Raw genomic sequence first — 18,693 nt, forward strand, 5'->3', positions numbered from 1 at the left:
TGGTGAGATTGATTGACTAGTGCCTGAGAAACAATCCTTGTTCTTCTATTGCTTTCCTGGTGTGCTTTAAACACTTTATAGAAGCACAGGATATAAAGTTTTATGAAAAATATGTGTTAAATATATTGCTGACTATCAATCCATGTGCAAGGAATGATAAATAGCTCTCTTCCCTCTCATATTTTTCTTTAAATTACAAATTCATGCAGACCTGTCATAATTACATATGTCATTCAAAGATTTAAATGCTTTACATTCTATGTATGTGACTTGATAAATGAACATTAGTCTAGAGTAGGTGGGACAAAGCTACTATTTCACGGTACGGTGCAAATAGATTTTGATTTATGCATTCATCTTTTGGTTCTAAATGATTATTGATTGCATAAATAAGTAGGTAATTCTTCTCTTTCAGAATTTTGCAGAAAACACTATGAATGAGCTCCTTGGCTGGTATGGTTATGATAAGGTTGAATTAAAAGATGGAGAAGATATTGAATTCAGGAATTACTCTACAGATGGGGAGAGCCGACAGCACATTTCTGTTCTCAAAGGTAATGACATTTAATGTTTGTTTGTTCATGCAAAACAGGATTAGCCATAACAACTTCCCAAATTTACTTAGGTGGAATTCTGCTTTATTATGTCAGAGTCTAAAAGATGGCTTCACACATATTTATGATGGTGTCTTCTAGCAGATAAAAGGAAGAGCAAAGCACAGTGTTGCATAAAATAGTAATATGGGTCTGCAACGGCAATATTTCTTCCTCAGATAACCAACTCTAAGAAACCATAATTCAAGTGGCTGTGTATGGGTGTTGACAAAATCAGGAGAAAAAGGAAACACATCTCCTCTCTTTTCCTCCTCAGGGGCCGAGCTCTTGGAGACATTATTGTATAGCCTTCTAGGGACTGATCAAAGGAGGGTCTTGTTTGAAAATAAGAAAAATCATTTGTACCTCAACATTTACTAAAAACCTGCAACCTCCCCTGCAAAAAACCTTAACTCAGATCAATGTAGTGAAATTGTCCATGTCACAATACAACAGTCAGAGGTCATTATCAGTAGAGCACAGACTTTAGACATAACAATCATATACAGCTTGGCATCTGTAGATCAGAATCTTTCACCTTCCAAGCTTTCTCTTCTGCACAGCAATAGCTCACAATCCTGCCTTTTGCTTGGCTCTATGAGTCGTTTTGTTTCAGCATATCTATTCAGTTTTGGACTCTTCCATACTGAGGGTGTAATGCTACACAGTAATTCTTACTAACATCTTGCAACTTCTCCCACACTACAAATGGATAAATAGGTGAAACCATACTGCTGGGCATATCTTGTGCATCAGTGATGGGAAATAATCTGCATTCTTTTTGAGTTTTTTCCTTATTGATAAAAATAAACTTTTTAAAATTATTATTGGGCAATATAATTCTGTGCAGTGTCCATTTTTTACTATCTCTGCTTGGTGTTTATGGCCACCACAGATTTAGTTATTCTTTCCATCCCTTCCAATTCATATAGCCACTATGTGGGATTGTGAGCAGAAAAATGCCTATCCCCTTACTATTGCTGATGTTGAAGTATTCAGAGGATGAAGAACATACAGATCTGAGAACTTGTGAGAGATGGTGGTCTGTTCTTCAGAATCATATCTTAGACAAAGTTAAAGTGAGTAATGATGAGTGAGTGATAAGAAAATTCTGTCTGCTAATCCCAGGAATAGCCAAACAACTGCAACACAGTGGTTGGGTTTACATATCATAACCAACCCTGTTTATTTTAACTATGTTCAATGCATGCATACTGGTTTCTGAAACTGTTGTTGCTGCTGGTTTTGCTGTAAACCTTATCCCTGTCAGGTTTATGCTGAGAATGAGAACATTCTTGATTTAAACTATAGAGCTACACAGATTTAAGAAAAAGTCAAGGTAACAATGACTAATGATCAGTAGTTACAACAGATAGTATTTCCAGTAGGTAAGTGGGTAATGAAAAAAGAATTGAAAGAGTTATGACACCAGTGTGTTTTTCCAAATCTCTTGCTTTAGCCTCCTTCCCCTGTTAAGGGCATCTCCTGTTATTTGCATTTTCAAATCCAGTTGTTCAGGGCAGATATTATAATCATTATCTGCGTTTATGCATTGCATTAATACACATTGTGGTTTGTGTAGCTTTGATTTAGTGTAATGCATGGACCCACTTTTTGTAATTTGTAAACCATGTTGTATGATTTAGCATGAGTAAACTAGGCTACTATCACATGTTCAATAAATTATATTTAAAACAAATCATGCTTTAGTGCAATGTGATAATCTAGTCTGTATGGACATAGAACATGTTGGTGGAGAAAGAACAGTTAAATTGTTTACTAATGTTCTCATTTTTAAGTTTAACACGCTCTGTTCTGAGTTCAGAACAGCTGTTCCAACCATATGGATAGCACTGTGGTGCTGTTTTAACCATTCTAAGTTCCAACCTTGAAATGACCTCATTTTTGCTCAATACAAAACTTGAAACACTTCTGAAATAATTGGAAAAGCACTGGAACACTGCTAGTAAGGTCAGAATAATCCAGTTTGACTTGAAACACTCCAACTTTCTAATGGTGTGATGGGTCGATGGGGGCAGGAGGGAAAAGAGGAAAAAAATGATACTTGAAATTGACATACATAGGATATTAATTGGATTCACATATTGCACTAAGCCACAGTATGATTTGTTTGTTTTGGCCCAGCCACTATCAGTGCATCTCCTTTGACTCCCACATTGTCCTAGCATCTTAAACTGTAGAAGTAGAATTGAATTGAAGTTCCCTTTGGATGTTTGTGCCTAGAATTTTGAGGCTGGTCATCTGGAATAGTTTTCAGAGGAAAACAGTTTTGTTCTTCTTAGTTCTTTGTGAGTGTTCATTTTTTGTGTGAAATGCAGAAGTTTACTTATGAGGATGGAGTGATGCATCCTTTGCTTCATGCCCAGTAACAGAATTCACAGCTGAGGGTTGCATTTAATTATTGAGTAATTTGCAGTGGGGGAGGAATCCATGCCCCCAATACTGGACAGGACAGGACAAAAAGTATATTTGTTTTGTTTATATTTAATTGAAATTAAATAATTTTAGATGAATACTATCCAGTCATGAACTTAATTTTCACTTTCTGACCCATTAAAAATGAAATGTCAATGGTAACTATTTCTGGAGATCTCTGGAGGCTACAACTCAAGGCTTCTGTGGGCTGTGCGTAACCCTGAGATTTTAAGCTGTACACCTCTGTATCTTAGCACAAAGCTAGACAGGATATTAAATAAACGGTATTGATCAATTTAGTAAGTCTAGTTTTTTCCCCCTTTAAAGCAATACTCACTAATGTTGGGGGAAGGAGATCAGTATCATGAATAGGTGGGGCAGAAAGCATATACTGCTGCCATTTCTATGTTTTATTTGAACTACAGCAAGGGGGAGCTATTCACTCTCCATACATGTTATAGCCATAATTTCAGTTATCTTTCTGCTTTAATTGTCACTGACATCATCACAATCTTCATCGAAAAGCTAGTTTGGAAAGTCTAGTTTGGTCTTGATTTATGGTTTTATTTATTGATGCAGTTTCATTGTAACTGGCTGCAGATTTTTTTTTATATAATAGAATAGGGGAAGGGGAAGAAAATATTTGAGTCTCCAGTGAATTCTTTGGAACAGTTAATATAGATTGCAATCTATGCTACTATAACAGCATGCCACCACTGTAATAGGTGATTTGCTCCTTCCTTCTAACTTGTGTCCCCAAACTGGCTCAATGTTTGTGCAATGGTAATACTGGGGTTAAGCTAACAAGTCAAAAGCACTGATTACAGGCAACAGTTTCCTTTTACAGCAAAAGTGATTCCCTTATGCACTAGAAGTCTGGCTGGCATATCTAGTTGGGAACAGACTCCCAATTTGAAGAGAAGTGAGGTGTGGGATGCCCTCACTAGCCTCTTCCATGACCTCCTAAATATAGCAATTTAATATGCAGCAATTAGAATAAAAAGGATATTAAAAGGACTTAAGGATAACTTACTCAACTTTTCCCATTTACATTGTTAATTGTTGGGTCTCAGTAAAAAAATGACAGATGTGGAAAGGATAAACCCATATGACAATGTTCTTAATTTTCCTGCGCCTCTTCCTAGTACATTCCTTTCTTTAGTCAGAGCAATAGGCTTATGCTTTTAAATGATTCATCAACCTTTCCTCTTCTATTAATAAAGAGTCCGGAAAATCTTTTCAGGGCCACTAAGTTTTTGGCAACTTTTTTTCAGGCCAGGAACAAAGCCATTAACCCAACCAAGTCACCTGGTTCAACATTTTCCCTGGTACAGAATTCAGTGGAACAGGTAGTTTTTGGTACCCATATCACACCGCTGCTCCATGAGTAGGCTTCTGGATGCAATTCAAGATGATGGTTATCACTTATGAAGCCCTACATGGCATAGGGCTAGACTATTTGTGGGACCACCTTTCTCCCATTGTCTCTGTTCACCCCACCAGATCTTGTACAGAGGGTATGCTCCAGGTCCCTTTAATCAAGCAATGTCATCTTGTTGGACCCTGGAATCATGCCTTCTTGGTGGCAGTGCCTGCCCTATGGGACAGCACCCCCCTGGGGATTTGGATGGCTCCAACTCTTTTAGTCTTTTGCAAGGCACTGAAGACCTTGCTGTTTCCCCAGGTGTTTGGGTCAGGAGGCTGGATGAGCTCTGCTGTTGCTAATGTGTTTTTTTTTTTCTTTTGTGAGTAGGTTTATTGTTTATCCTTAGGTCCCATGGGGATTATTTATATATAAATATTCCAAAACAATGTAGTTATTCCCCATTCTCAAGTGAAACAATCCCTGTGAAAAAGATGCTCCCCCTTAGTGTGTGTCTCTATGTGTAAATGCTATCTCTTGTCAGATTCTCTTCCTCTTTGTTGGCAGGAAATTCTGTCTGTTGTGGCAAAGTATCGCTGAAATATAAAATGAATAACTTCTTGAAATCTCTGTCATCCATCTCCCCTGCCACTTTCTGAATTCCTGCTTTACGTTTCCCTGTTGAATTCAATGTACTTTTCCCTGAACCACTTGGCTTTCTCTCTTTGAATTGAATAATGTACTAAATTCATATACTGTATATTATTCTTTCATATTTGATTGCTTTGTATGTTAGCTTCAAATATCTTTTGCACTTTATCCATAATAAATTGTCAACTTATGATTTAATTGCTCTTATATTATTAGTGTAAAATATTAAATTGTATTGATTGGTTATTAATTATATTCATTTTTAACTTCTGGAACAGATAATAAACTATTAATTATCTTATTAAGGCTCTTGCAGAATTGAGGCTATGGGAGAAGTTAGTTCATAAAATTTGAATGGAGGACTGAGCAAAATTAATTTGCTTTGGATGCTGTCCATTTTTTATTCCTATATTGGTAGCAATGCAATATCACATTATGATATTACGTTATTGTGATAAAATTGTGCATAATATTATTATAAACCCCTACCATGACCCTATAAAACATCCTAAATGTAACCTTGTAAGAGAGAATGCTCCAGCCTATTGATCACATTGCCAGTCTTTTCCAGCACATTTCCCCAACTCTGCTCTCAACACACGTGGAGACACAGCTGGGGACTTTTGAAGCAGCTGCATGAGACTTGCCAAAGATGTGGCTGCTTTAACCATTTGAAGACAGATGCATTTTTTACATTAACACACTCCTGAATGTTTTGCACATTCTAGACAATTAAGCCCTAACTTCAAATCATGTATGTATGAAAAAGCACAGGTACAAAAGAGATTGATTGTGAAAACTGAATATTTATAACTGCTCTTTGCTTGGTTTCTTGTTGTGTTAAAAGTTGCAACCCACAATCCTTGAACAATTGTTTGGTCACTAGCCACTTGTCTCTTCTTAAAATATGGTTGTTTTACAGGCGGCTCAGCCCTTAAGGATATTACCAGCCACTCTGGCAGGTTCTGTGAACCAACTCTATGGTTGATCATAGAGCCCCCTTAATGCACCTTCTAGTTCAGCTGCTAAAACTACCAGTTCTGGGAAGGCTCTGTGCTATCATTAGCAATGAGATTATGCATGGGTGGGGTAATAGAGAAAAGACTGTTCATTCTGTGTTTCTGTTAATAGTGGAGAGACAGTATTGTGAGCAGCAGTTGAAGCCTCCTTTGTGTGGAGTTTGAATGGACTGTGTGTGTGCATGTGTACACGTGTGTGTGTGTGTGTGTGTGAGAGAGAGAGAGAGAGAGAGGATTTGGAGGTGTAAATGTACTTCCTAGGTGTTCAAGCTGTGCTGGTCAGGTCCTTAAACATTTTGAACCCTGCTCCATTGCTTAGAGAAAAAGAGAAGCTTTTTTGCTGAGTTTTCCCTCATGTGGAATGGAATAATCTTAGCATGGTGTTTTTATCTGTTTGGAACAGTGGGGCAGATTTGGGTTTTCAAGTGTGTGTGTGTGTGTGTGTGTGTGTGTGTGTGTATATATATATATGGATGTTGGTGTGTACTTGATCTTTTTTCAGCATTTCCACAATATATTCAGAACAGATGTTATGTTCGCTGGACCTACAATGATCAGGAACACTTTTTAAAATTTGGTAATAGAAACTGACTGAGCTTCCAAATCTGGGCTACAAAAATCTACATAAACACTGGTTAGAATTTTTTATACTTGTCATCCATAATTTTATACCCTAGATCCGATAGCCCTATTATATTAGTAGTATAGTCTGTTACATTTCTTTTTGAAGACCAGCAATGTAATATTTTGGTTCTTTAGGAACTCTCAGATATATAGCATCTAGGTCTGTTGATTTGTTTCTTTTCACATTGTCATTAAGGTCTAAAACTCATCTTGTCACTATTTCCCACAGTTCCTCTGACTCCCTCTGTGAAAACATCAGTTCAGGTATCAGATAATTCTATGTCTTCCTCAGTGAAGGCAACTATAAAAAATTATTTACATTTTCTGTTGTATCTTCATTTAATTCTGCTTTACATATCTTTTATCATCTAAAGACCAATCATCTCTGCACCCAGCTTTTTTTGCTTCTGACATATTTGTAAATTGCTGATCTTAATGCTAACAGTATGCTGCTCAGAATCCTTTCTAAGGATTTGTTTTTAAAAATTTGGGTCCCTTTGGTTCTCCACATTAGGGCAAGACTCACTTTTTAAAAAAGAAGTCTTCTCTAATAGCTTTCTTGACCCAACTCATTCTACATGCTTGTGATCTCTTGCACTAGGTTGCACTTTTCTTGACCTACAGTAAGCATTTTATCTGAGCTATTATTGTAGTTTTGAATAAACCCCAATCATCCTGATTTCTTGATTTCCCTTTTTAATTTCCTTTTGCCAGTCCTCTAATTTTAAATAAATTCTCTGTTTAAGCAAAATGTGACTGTCTTGGACTTCTTATAAAAATTTCTTCCTTCTCTAAATTTTAGGCCGTGATCTCTTTAATACTAGGGAATCAAATACATGTGATTTTTAAGATAATTAATTTTAATAAAGTGACAAAATCAGAGATTTTATCAAGAGCAGTGTTTCTTATCCTGAGTGACTTATGATATGTGGACGCCAACTCCCAGAATTCCCCAGCCAGCAAGGCCATTGCTAAGAATTCTAGGAGTTGAAGTCCACACATGTCAAACTCATCCAGATTGGGAAACGCTGATCAAGAATATATGTACTGAGCCAATAATTTATAAGTCTGATTTATTGAGAGGAACAAACCAGAGATCCTTGCAAGCAACCTGGTGTCCTCTAGAAGATTTAAACTTAAATTTTTAACCCTGGAGTTGATGGAAGCTGAAGACCAAAATGTCTAGAGGGCACCAAAAATCAGAATGAGTCTGGTGGTGCCTTTTCAGGCTAACACATTTTATAAAAAGACTCAGCTTTCATGAGCTATAACTCATTTCACAAGATATAGTGGAGTGACTAGATTGATATAGGATTTAAATTGGGATGAGGTAAAGGGGGAAGGAGGGGAAGACAGAAGACAAGGTGGTTATGTAGATGCAAGTTACATGTGAGACAGATTACAAGTACTTTAACAATTGTAATTTATTAAAAATCCATTGTGTTTGTTGAGACCTTCAGAGGTAGCCTGAAACCTTTTGATGTATATAAGTTCAGCAATCTATAGCTCAATTGTTCCCATGGGAACCTGCAACAAACCCAGATGTCTACTTTGCCCCCAAATTGATACCAACAGCACCATCACAGGCCTTCACAAACTCTTCCTTTAATGTGATATATGCCATCATCTGCCAGCAATTCCCCTCTGAATTCTACATAGGACAAACAGTTCAAACTTTGTGTAAAAGAATTAATGGACACAGGTTTGATGTCAGCTCTCAAACCAAGAACAAAGTAATAACAAAGTATTTCAACCTTCCAGGACAATCCATTACAGATCCCAAAGAAGCTATCTTGGAAAAAAGAAACTTTGCTAGCACAATTGAGTGAGAGATTGCTGAACTTGCATAGATGAAAAGGTTTCAGGCAATTTCGGAAGTTTTCAACAAACTCAATGGATTTTTAACAAATAACAACTTTTAATTGATAAGGTACTTGTAATCTGTTTTACCTGTAATCTGCATAACCATCCTGTCTTCTGCCTTCCTCTCCTTCCCCTCCCCTCCCCTCCCCTTATCCCAATTCAAATCCTACATCAGTCTAATTACTCTATACTGCTGATGAAGTAAGCTGTAGCTCACAAAAAAGCTTATGTCTCTAAATAAAATTTGTTAATCTGAAAATGTGCTACTAGACTTCTGATTTTTGGCTACCATAGACTAGCACAATTCTCCTCCTACAACATCTAGAAAGCATTAATTTGACCATTTCTACACTAAGCAAAGATGCTTTATTTAATCACTGCTGGCTGGAGGAATCAAGTCAGGAGGCTTGAAAAATGCACTAGCATACTTGCTAAGTCATGAAGAATAGGTTTCTTAGAATTTGGTTTATTGTTGTATGTGAACACAAACGCTGAATATTTTTTTTCCCTTATTGATGCTTCTTGGCTGTCTTGGTAAAAATGTACTATTATATCAAAACAGACATATTTCATATTATTCAGATAACTTTTATAATTATTATCAAGACACATAATTAAAGTTTAAGTATTTAAGGATATAATGAATGTATCGCACCTCAGATTCTTGTAAACAGATCACTTGATCCCTTATATTTTAATGTACTATTTAAATGAGAAATATTTTTATAATATTATTACAAAAATTGGTTGTGTCCAATTTAGCTGGGGACTTTACTCTGAAAGTGAAAAATTGGGCAAAATTAATACAGTTTATGAATGGGTTTAGATGCTGTGAGTTTTTAAAACTCTGATTAGGGCCCATGTGAAAGCTCAGTTATATTTCCTCTTATCTCTGGGCACTGTATCACTAAGTGCCATCTTGGAAAGATTTATTTATATATTAAACTACAAATTGGGTGCATCCTAGATTCCTCCCACAGTTAGTTTTGGCTAGATAAAAGTGCACTGCCTGCTCAGTTGTTAATTAAGTTGGCAACCAATAAATATATCTGATCAAAAGCTGTAATGTATTTTATAATTAATTCTGTTTCCTTTACAGAAAATTCTTTGCCAAAACCAAAATTACCTGAAGACAGTGTTACTTCATCATACAATATAAACACAAACTATCCGGGGCTTACCACAGGAAATGGAATCTCAGACTCACCAGCAGGGTCAAAGGAACATGGCAATGTACCCATTATTGTACCATTAATTCCACCACCTTTTATAAAGCCACCAGCAGGTAAATTATTTACTTTATAATATTCTCAAGGACAAGTTTTGCTTTTCTTAGATAATGTTCATAAAATATTTTATAGTTACAAATTAAAAATTCAGGAACTGAATATTGCAGACCAATTCCATAACTGTACTTACAATTGAGAGGATTTACTTTTGGAAAGTACTAAACGGCCTCCGAAAGGCATGGTCTGGGTGGAGGCTGAACATCACTGGGAGGGAAAGCAGAATGTTCTGGAGTTGTCTGTATGGTTCCATTCATTAATCAGTGAGTTTTACATATGCCTAACAGCAAGAGATTTCAGTACAGGCTTAATTACTAATTTTCTTATTGAAAATTGTGATGGATAAAATTGCTTAATTTTGGCTAGATAGTGTATATCTAAAACTTATAGTTACAAAGACAGAAGAATTCTCTTCTTTAGGACAGGGGTTGGTAATGTGACTTTAAATGTTTTTCAACTACAACTACCATGATCTATTGTCATCTGCCATGCTAGCTTGTTCTAATGAGAGCTGGAGTTTGTCCACTGATATATTAACAATGTCTGTTTAGGTCTACAGATTTATTTAGGGACACAAATAGACCTACTACAAAATCAGTATTTAGCAAAAAGATTGTTAATGTTTTGTGAAATACTTTAGGAACTATGTATAGCTGCAGTCTTCTAGGCTGTAATGAAATTAAGTGTGATCTTAAGATTCAGGCTTCTGACTAAAACAGGGGTTCCTAAACTTTTTGTCATCACACCTCCTTTGGTGTAATCTTAATGTATATACCTTCCCTAAAAATCCAGAATGAACAGTTCATTCCTCGCTTAACAACAACAATTGGGACCAGCAACTTTGTCACTGAGTGACGTGATTGTTAAGCAAAATGTCATGTGACCATACTGGACTTACGGCCTCACTCATCCTGGGGTCATTAAGCAAATTGCCCATGGTCGTTAAGTAAGACATCATGTGACTGCAACATGCAATTTTACTGCCGGCTTCTCCATTGACTTTGCTTGTCAGAAGCCAGCTGTGAAGCGTGCAAATGGCGATCACGTGACCACAGGATGCTGTGACAGTCGTAAATGCCCGCTGGCTGTGAAGAGCTTGAATCTCAATCACATGACCATGGGGTTGCTGTGGCAGTTGTAAGTGTGAGGACCAGTTGTAAACTTTTTCAGCACCATCATAATTTCGAATGGTTGCTAAACAAGGCAGTTGTTAAACGAAAACTAGCTGTATAATGAAATTTTGGGGAAGGTAGATTTATTGCAGTGATAAGCAATGTAACTAAAATGTTCTTCACACCTCCCATGGAATCTGTCTGCACCTCCGCAAGGGAGGTATACCTCACAGTTTGGGAAACTCTGGTCTAGAAGGTCTGGATTTAAGATTACTGGTTCAAAGAATATGTAAATGTGGCAGATCCAGATTTGCTTTTGTTGTATAAAAGCAGAATTCCAAATTCAAAGATATGTGGGCAGGGAGCTGTAAATTATATTCCCCTTATTTGTGGCTTATCTCCCTTGCAAGTTTCCTGATGTCATTTTTCTTTCATGTTAGCATTTGCCTTCAAGTTTCCTTCCTTGTGTTATCTTGCATAAGGTCAGTGGTAGGTAAAGCTGTATCTTTGTCAGGACTAGCTGAACAACAGAAGTGGTAGAGGATACATGAAGGCAGTCACCGATATCTGAATGGTACAGAAAAGCTCTTAAATGTTGGCTGCAGTAGTATTTTGAGAAAATATTGTTTTTTTACATTTTTTTTGTAGCGCCCAGTGTAAAATTAGCATGGTATAAATAATGAATGGTGATTTTTGTACAAATGACTTAAATGATGATGGCTCAGAGTAGTATCCTCCTACCTATCATTTTTATCAAATGAAATCCAGTATCTAGATTACTTGTGGAAGCCTTTGTACTAGAGATGTTTAATTTCTGGAAATTTTGAAGCAAGGTATTTCGTGAGGCTTGGGGCTGGGGTGGAAGGGTGGGGAAATTGCTATATAAAATGCTTACTTTAGTACCTTTTACCATGGGCATCCCATGGTGCCAGGCAGGGACAAAACATGAACAAGTATAGTGATGTTGTAATGCAAGTTTTGTATGTCATGTGCATATAGGTAAGGGTGGAGTTTGCATTGAGACATTAATTTAGTCAGTCTGATGAAAACTTTGGTTTCTATGGGTGCATTTGCTTTTTACAGGTATATAGCAACTTCATTATTTTATAAAATGTATTATTTATTTTTGCTCTAGAAAGTATTAGGGTATAAAACTGTATTGTTTATTCAGACAACATGTATACATTTATTATGGATTTATTTAAAACACGCTTTTAGTTTTGTTGCAAATGGAGCTCCTGCTAAACTGTAAGAAATGTAGCATATCTATTTTTGGCTTTTTAGGAGAAGCAGACAGGCAAAAGATGTTGCTGGATACAGAAGACTATTGTGAAACAAAAATGCTATTCTGAACTTTGTCCTTCACTAATTTCAGGGAAAAAAGAAGTGGAAAAACCCCTAAGGCTCAAATACATTTTGTCACTTTAAATGTTGTCTAATCAGCCACATTTTCTGCATTTGAAATATTATCTACCAGCAGTTTCTACTTCTAGTAATCCCTTATTTTTGTTATTTTATCATTTTCATAGAGTTTTTAAAACTGAAGATTTGCCTGTATAGAATACATGCTTCTCTATTCTATTTCTTTCTTCTTTTGGAAAGAAAAGATTAAGAAATATTACATAATCCACTTTTCCTGGTTTTAGGAAAGCAAACAAAACCCTCTTTTTCCATACTTTTTTTCCCTTTTTTTCTTGGTCCTTCATGCACACTTTCAAAGTATATTACACCTTCCTTTTGCTAAGTGTTGCATATGCTATATATGATAGCTATTCTGCTTGTATTTACGCAACCTCTGGTGGACTGCATAGTACTACTGATATAGTGCTTTTTCCACTAATATTACTTTGGATCCATTCAGGGAAAGCCTAGCTCTAAACTGTCTGTGGTTTTAAAGAGTAATACCACAACCTTGAATTGAGCCCAGGAAGCAACTGGCAACCCAGGTTAAAATTTAGATGTGATGTGATATGATAATGATACGGTATACAGGTTAGCAGTGTAATAATACCATTTTCCACTATTTAAAGCTCTTCAAGGTTAGTCCCAAACAGCATATAGCAATAGTCTAGCCATCATGTAACCAAAGCATGGCGATCTATACGCTTTTCCAACAAGCTTAGGTACTGTTTTAACTGACACCACTCTGTTATCTGGATTTAATTTCAGCTTCTTCAAGGGTACTTACTATTACTTCAGCAAAGCAACTGTGCTTAGTGTAGTGAGCATATTGATGGCATTTTACTGTAAAACTTTATGTGTTCTCTCTCATCAGGTTCATATATCTATTAAGGGGGCATTATCAATTGGGAGAATGCCATCATTGTTTCTGTATACAAACTGAAAGGTACCAAGAGTAAATGCAAAAAATTCAGGGAGATTAATGTGTTAAGTGTGTCTGAGAAGATGTTTGGCAGAATTCTGATTGAAGGAGTATGAGAAATGACAATGAACAAAACATTTTTGCTCTTCAGATCATTCACAAATATATAACTGAAAGAAAAATTATTGCACATTGATGTAGTTTGATATTATATTGATGCATTTGACAAAGAGAATAGGCTTGAATTATGGAATGTTTTGCACAAATATGGAATTTAAAGTCAGTTGCTAAATGAGATAAATACAGTAGATGATGGAAGTAAAGCATACATTAGGATAAATGGAATGCTTATTGAATGATTTAACACTGAGCGGGGAGTAAGACAAGAATGTGTGATGTTCCCCTGGAAGTTTAATATATTTATGAAGAAATGTGTAAAGTATGTTGGTTAGGGATATGAATCTGCATGTACTTTTGTATGCAGACTTTTATATGTATCCATGTTGTAAGTTGAAAACACAAATTATTTGCAGCTAGTGTTAGCTAGATTGTATGATGCAACAAGGAACATGGATGTGAAAATGCATATATCAAAGCCCAAGGTAGATAACTTTGTCAGGGAAAATGGAGTGAATAAATGCATGTTAGACATACCTGGTGAAAAAATGGGGCAAATTCATGAATTTGTGTACTTTAGTAGATTATTTACTAAAGATGGTAAAATGGATGGAGAAGTAATAAGGTGTAGATGTGCTGATAGAAAGATAGTGGACAGTTTGTAGTTTGTTGTGAGTTATGAATGTTTGTTGAAAGAGGTGAAAATTATTCTGTCCACTTTGTTATATGGAAGTTAGAGTTGGCTATGTCAGGAGAAACATAAAAGTATGTTGAATGCAGTAGGAATAATTAAGAAGTGTCTGTGATAAAACAAGAAGAGATGGAGTCAAGAATGAAAAGGGTGCTGAATGAATGTGGACTGAATACAAAAGTGAATCCAGTACAAAAGAGGTGGTTTGGTCATATAGAGAAAATGAATAAAGATTAAATTGTAAAACCAGTGAAGGAAGAAAGAGTGAATGGGTTGAGAGGAAGGAGAAGACTAAGAAAGTTGTGGTTGAATGGAGTTGATAAGATTCTCAAAAAGAGGTGAGAAATTTAAAGAACAAGAAGTAGTGTTTGAAGCACTGTAGGGACATAGTGAAAGCAAGGATCTGTACAAGGACAGTACAAATGTGTAAGGGATCTGAAGCTGAAAAGGCACTTCGTAGCAGGCATGAGTGTATGTGCTGCTTTTGTCAGTGCCTTCTTAAAGAAGATATAACTTTTCCTGGGTTGTACAGTGGCCCCACACTCTCAGGGAAATATGCTGGAGATGCCAACCAGCACACCCACGTCCACTCCAAAGCACCTTGTTGCACCTTGTCAGTGTCTCAAAGCAAACAGTAATTTCTATGGCTTTCTTGTTCTTAATAGTGTGTGTGTGAATTGTATAACACTGCTTATTCCTAAAGGGCATAGCATGGTAGGTATGTAGTTACGTGCAAAACCATAAGCCATAAGCCATTCCCTGGATTACCTTCCAAACAAGACCCAGCAAAAGAAAGTGGAATCACTGCCTTGTGGTCTCTACAGTATTTGACTAGCATCATACTAGTCAAATATCCAGAACAGTGTTTCTCAACCTTGGCACCTTTCAGATGGGTGGACTCCCAACTCCTAGAATTCCCCAGTCAGCCATGCTGGCTGGGGAATTCTGGGATTTTGAGTCCACCCATCTGAAAGCTGCCAAGGTTAAGAAACACTGATCTAGAATGCTATAGCCAGAATGTTATAGCCCAACAAGAAAATTTTTCATAAATTTCTGAAGATACCCCTCTGGCTGGAGAGGCTTTTGGGGGAGCCCAGGAACTAGAGGAAGGAAAGAGAAATCTTCATTGACTGAAATTATTTTTCCCTTGTGCAATATTGGATATTTACCAATAATTTAAGCATGCAGACAAATTGTCAGAATAGCGTTAAGTTAGAATCTAATTTAGAATGTAATTAAATTAGATTGAATTTGATGTGTTAGACCAATAGTTAACTTTAGCTAATGATAAAAACACATTTATATTTTTCATCTTACCATTTCCCTTGCAAATCAAAAGACAAAGCAATAAGTTTATTGAAATAATAATTTAAAAAAAACTAATGCTGCACTAATTTCCTTTAAGAAAAAGATATGGCCTAGTATATATAATTTTCTTCAAACCAAATAGGATTTGCTAGTATTAATTTTATGTTTAAATTCTAAAATTCTTTCATAGTGGTGATTGCATTCTTACAAAATAAGGTGGGGGGGGAATGTAATTTGTGGGCAAGTTGGCCAAAATGACTTTCATTAACTTTTCGGTAGCAGCCTCTTCTGTAAATCATTTATTTTAAATTGAAAAGCGGCTAGTGGTGGTGAGGAGCGGGAAGAGTCATTGAACATTCTTCTTAATTAAGACTTAAAATGGCACTGCAAACTTTCAGTGATTAATTGAAGCATGCGTTTGCCTGATGCATATTTAGTTATTATAATGTGATAATTTTATCTTGTTATACAGACGGTTCCCACGGGGAGCATGATTTAACACTGTGAACACTGTGTTTATTGCATTGTTCTTTAAGAAACATACAAAGGCTGGTAAACAATAAGGAGACAGTAATAAGTGCTGTCTCTACAACAGTTTAGTTTTGACCCATTTCCACCTATAAAGGTATAACCTTGGAGTAGGAAATATAACTTGGAATGCCTCAAGTAACTCTGAATAATAGAGGCAATCATTCTAGTTCTCCAACAGCAAGGAATTTGTGTTGATATCACTGCTATGTTTACAACAGCACAGATGTTTATCGAGATAAACAGTGCAGATATTTTATTGTTTGTGTTTCCAAAACTGTGTTTGCATTTTTAAACACATGCTGTTCTAAATATGTTTTTACAGCATCATAGAAAAAGTGGTAGGTAACTAACAAGATTTTACTCTGATATAGTTCATGTTGAGGATATTAATATGAAGATTTTATTTTATTGGTTGGAGTAAATAAACTTGTTCTAGACTTCAGGTACACAAAAATGATGCTAGTGGGAAATAATAATAAAATAATTTCTTCACTGGTTCTGAAAAACTTCCAGAATAATAATTTTAGATTACCTGTATCTTACAAGTATCCTTGACAATTAGAACCGGAATGACCGAATACTTCCTATTCATCTCAACATATAAACATATTTTAAGATAAAGAACTTTACTATTGGAATACATTTATCTTAAGAGGATAAATTGGTATGGACATATTATTTTATGAAGAAAGTCAGACTACTCTGAAATATTGGCTACATTTACAGTTCATTGAAAATTTGACTTATTTGTAAATGAGAAATAATTTCAGGTTCTCTTAAATTGCAGTATAGTTTTAGAACTTGTTCCTGCCATTCAAAATATTTATGTCCATTGTTTATCATTCTTTGGTGCTTAGAAAAAACAAAAATGAAACAAGTGGGGCCAACCAATTACAAAATGTTGTCGGATGATCTTGCTGAGAATGCCAGCCAGCTAGATGTGTTTTTTCCCAGGATATTCAGCATTCTGTGGCTGTTGCATACCAAGATTTTTTATTATTATTTCTGCAAACTTTGGGTTTTTCCTAGGCCTGCTAATATATTCTAATGCTTGGCTAGTTACAAATAATGTATTTAACTGGGCAGGATTAATTGTTATGAAGGAAATACCTTTTAGATACTGCACTTTCTCCTCTTATCTATAATAAATATGAATACTGTACAATGAACACTTTTTATGCTCTTCTTTTATGATATCACTTGATTCCAAACATGTTTTTATTTTATCTATCAATTGTGACTGTGACCCTACCTTTCAGTACAAGTACAGTCGTGTGAAAAAGAAAGTACACTCCCTTTGAGTGTTGTGGTTTTACGTATCAGGACATAATAAAAATCATCTGGTCCTTAGCAGTTCTCAAAGTAGGTAAATACAACCTCAGATGAACAACAACACATGACATATTACATCATGTCATCATTTATTTTACAAAAAGAAAGCCAAAATGGAGAAGCCATGTGTGAAAAACTAAGTACATCCTTACTGCTTCTGTAGATATGAAGGGGCTAAGTAGCAGCCAGGTGCTGCTAATCAAACACCCTTGATCAATTGATCATCAGCAAGTGTGACTACCTCTATAAAAGCCAAAGTTTTAGGAGTTTGCTGGTCTCGAGCATTGAGGTGTGTATTAACACAATGCCAAAGTGTAAAGACATCGGCAGTGGTCTTAGAGAAGCAATTGTTGCTGCCCATCAATCTGGGAAGGGTTATAAGGCCATTTCCAAACAATTTAAAGTCCATCATTCTACAGTGAGGAAGATTATTCACAAGTGGAAAACATTCAAGACAGTTGCCAATCTTCCCAGGAGTGGATGTCCCAGCAAATTCACCCCAAGGTCAGACCGTGCAATGCTCAGAGAAATTGCAGAAAATCCAAGAGTTACATCTCAGACTCTACAGGCCTCAGTTAGCATGTTAAATGTGAAAGTTCATGACAGTACAATTAGAAAAAGACTGAGCAAGTATGGTTTGTTTGGAAGGGTTGCCAGGAGGAAGCCTCTTCTCTCTAAAAGAACATGGCAGCATGGCTTCGGTTTGCAAAGTTGCATCTGAACAAATCAAAAGGGTTCTGGAACACTGTCCTTTGGACAGACAAGACCAAAGTGGAGATGTTTGGCCAATAATGCCCAGCACCACGTTTGGCGAAAACCAAACACAGCATATTAGCACAAACATCTCATACCAACTGTCAAGCACGGTGGTGGAGGGGTGATGATATGGGCTTGTTTTGCAGCCACAGGACCTGGGCATCTTGCAGTCATTGAGTCGACCATGAACTCCTCTGTATGCCAAAGTATTCTAGAGTCAAATGTGAGGCCATCTATCCAACAGCTAAAGCTTGGCCGACATTGAGTCATGCAACAGGACAGTGATCCCAAGCACACCAGCAAATCTACAACAGAATGGCTGAAAAAGAAAAGAATCGAGGTGTTGCAATGGCCCAGTCAAAGTCCAGACCTCAACCTAATTGAAATGCTGTGGCGGGACCTCAAGAGAGCTGTGCATAAACAAATGCCTGCAAACCTCAATGAACTGAAGCAATGTTGTAAAGAAGAGTGGGCCAAAATTCCTCTACAATGATGTGAGAGACTGATAAAGTCATACAGAAAACGATTACTTCAAGTTATTGCTGCTAAAGGTGGTTCTACAAGCTATTGAATCATAAGGTGTACTTAATTTTTCACACATGGTTTCTCCATTTTGGCTTTCTTTTTGTAAAATAAATGATGACATGGTGTAATATGTCATGTGTTGTTGTTCATCTGAGGTTGTATT

General features: G+C 36.3%; 1 protein-coding gene across 4 annotated transcripts in view; it reads left to right on the forward strand.

Annotated features, from left to right (window-relative positions):
• Positions 1 to 18,693, forward strand: part of SOBP (sine oculis binding protein homolog) — a 171,430-nt gene that overhangs the window by 25,985 nt on the left and 126,752 nt on the right. For all 4 annotated transcript variants that reach the window (XR_015795844.1, XM_088139064.1, XM_088139053.1 and 1 more), the window contains 2 exons: positions 416 to 554; positions 9,649 to 9,834. Coding sequence is in view for 3 of the 4 variants with exons in the window: in XM_088139064.1 (XP_087995190.1) it covers positions 416 to 554; positions 9,649 to 9,834 (325 nt within the window). In the remaining variant the exon portion in view is untranslated. The remainder of the gene's footprint in view (positions 1 to 415; positions 555 to 9,648; positions 9,835 to 18,693) is intronic.

The sequence above is a fragment of the Python bivittatus genome, unplaced genomic scaffold (assembly GCF_059951505.1).
Source record: "Python bivittatus isolate LINGU-HERP-01145 unplaced genomic scaffold, Pbiv_v1 ctg000020_np1212, whole genome shotgun sequence".
In the NCBI taxonomy this organism is placed as follows: Eukaryota; Metazoa; Chordata; class Lepidosauria; order Squamata; family Pythonidae; genus Python; species Python bivittatus.